The sequence below is a fragment of the Cynoglossus semilaevis genome, chromosome Z (genome assembly GCF_000523025.1).
Source record: "Cynoglossus semilaevis isolate Cse_v1.0 chromosome Z, Cse_v1.0, whole genome shotgun sequence".
In the NCBI taxonomy this organism is placed as follows: domain Eukaryota; kingdom Metazoa; phylum Chordata; class Actinopteri; order Pleuronectiformes; family Cynoglossidae; genus Cynoglossus; species Cynoglossus semilaevis.
The window spans coordinates 18,732,056-18,733,534 of record NC_024328.1 but is presented as its reverse complement, the minus strand read 5'-3'; the positions used below and the strand labels follow the sequence as shown (position 1 = coordinate 18,733,534).

Here is a 1,479-nt window from a genome sequence, read left to right as displayed (position 1 = left end):
TGGATTCCAGTCAGTATCAGCAAACTCTTGCTAACAATGTTCAAGAATCAGTGACAAAGTTGAAGTTGCGCCGGGGCTGGATACTTCAACAAGACAACGACCCTAAACACCGCTCAAATTCTACCAAAGCATTCATGCAGAGGAACAAGTACAACGTTCTGGAATGGCCATCTCAGTCCCCAGACCTGAATATCATTGAAAATCTGTAGTCTCTGTTTGCTGTATGATATATTTAATTGAAATTGCTGTTCTGAACAACCAATGATCCATAAAGGAAAATCTTGAAAACGATCAGGGGTGCCCAAACTTTTTTTTACCACTGTATATATGTTGTTTGCCCCAAACTAAAGAACCACCAAACTCCGGAGTGGATGTTCATCATTCTCAAAGGCAACATAATTTTTATTAATATATTCTGTGCTTGCATCGTTGGATGTACCATGACCATAATGTCTGGAGTCTGACCATTAAGTATCTTCTGTCTCTTCTTCCCAGGTACGGCATCAGGCCTGAGAACGTGATTGTGTACGGTCAGAGCATCGGAACAGTGCCATCTGTGGACCTGGCGTCTCGCTACGAGAGCGCCGCCGTCATTCTCCACTCCCCTCTTATGTCTGGAATGAGAGTGGCCTTTCCTGACACTAAAAAGACCTACTGCTTTGACGCCTTTCCAAAGTAAGAAACACTGACTACAGATAACATTTACTGAAAGCAAATATCCTGTGTGCGTGACGGGGGTGGCTTTTGAACATCCTCCTGGGTAGGGAGGACATTTATTAGTTTGTTTTAAGAGGCATGTATAAAAGTTCACACATCATTATTGCTTATTTTGTTTGATGGACCAGCGGGTCACTGGAAGTTTGATGGAAGTCAGGTTTTCCTCATTTTGATTACTTAGACTTTTATTTAAATTATTTATGAAAGGATTCAGGTCAGTGTTTTGATGATGCACAATGTCCATTTTCCAAGTAAAATCACAAATATTCTGTTTATTCCTTTTTACTTTTTCTAATCAGTCCAATGTCTTCATCCTCAATTCTTCCAGTTTCTTATACAGTGTATAATTATATCAAAAGCCCTGAAATCATCTCAATTACTCCCTCTAGTGGTCAGCAGAATTTATTAAATGTATCATGACAAACGTCATATGAATTGCTGCAGTATTTGTCTTATTGTGTGCATCTAACATCTACTTCTCGGTTTTCTGTCTCCAAAGCATTGACAAGATTTCAAAGGTAACCTCACCTGTCCTAGTGATCCATGGTACAGAGGATGAGGTCATCGACTTCTCCCACGGACTGGCGCTGTACGAACGATGTCAGCGTCCTGTTGAGCCGCTCTGGGTGGAGGGAGCCGGACATAACGATGTAGAGCTGTATGGACAATACCTGGAGAGGCTCAAACAGTTTGTGGCACATGAGCTTGCCAACTTGTAGAGGCATCTGTAAACAATTTGATGGAAGAGAAGATGGATAAAAA

The 1,479-nt window shown here is 41.3% G+C and overlaps 1 protein-coding gene across 1 annotated transcript in view; it reads left to right on the top strand.

The window, feature by feature from the left end:
* The window catches only part of abhd17b (abhydrolase domain containing 17B, depalmitoylase), a 16,914-nt gene extending 15,435 nt beyond the window's left edge, over positions 1-1,479 (top strand). Inside the window, exons 3-4 of the mRNA XM_025053282.1 lie at positions 496-675; positions 1,217-1,479. Of these exons, the coding sequence (XP_024909050.1) occupies positions 496-675; positions 1,217-1,436 (400 nt within the window). The 3' untranslated portion in view covers positions 1,437-1,479. The remainder of the gene's footprint in view (positions 1-495; positions 676-1,216) is intronic.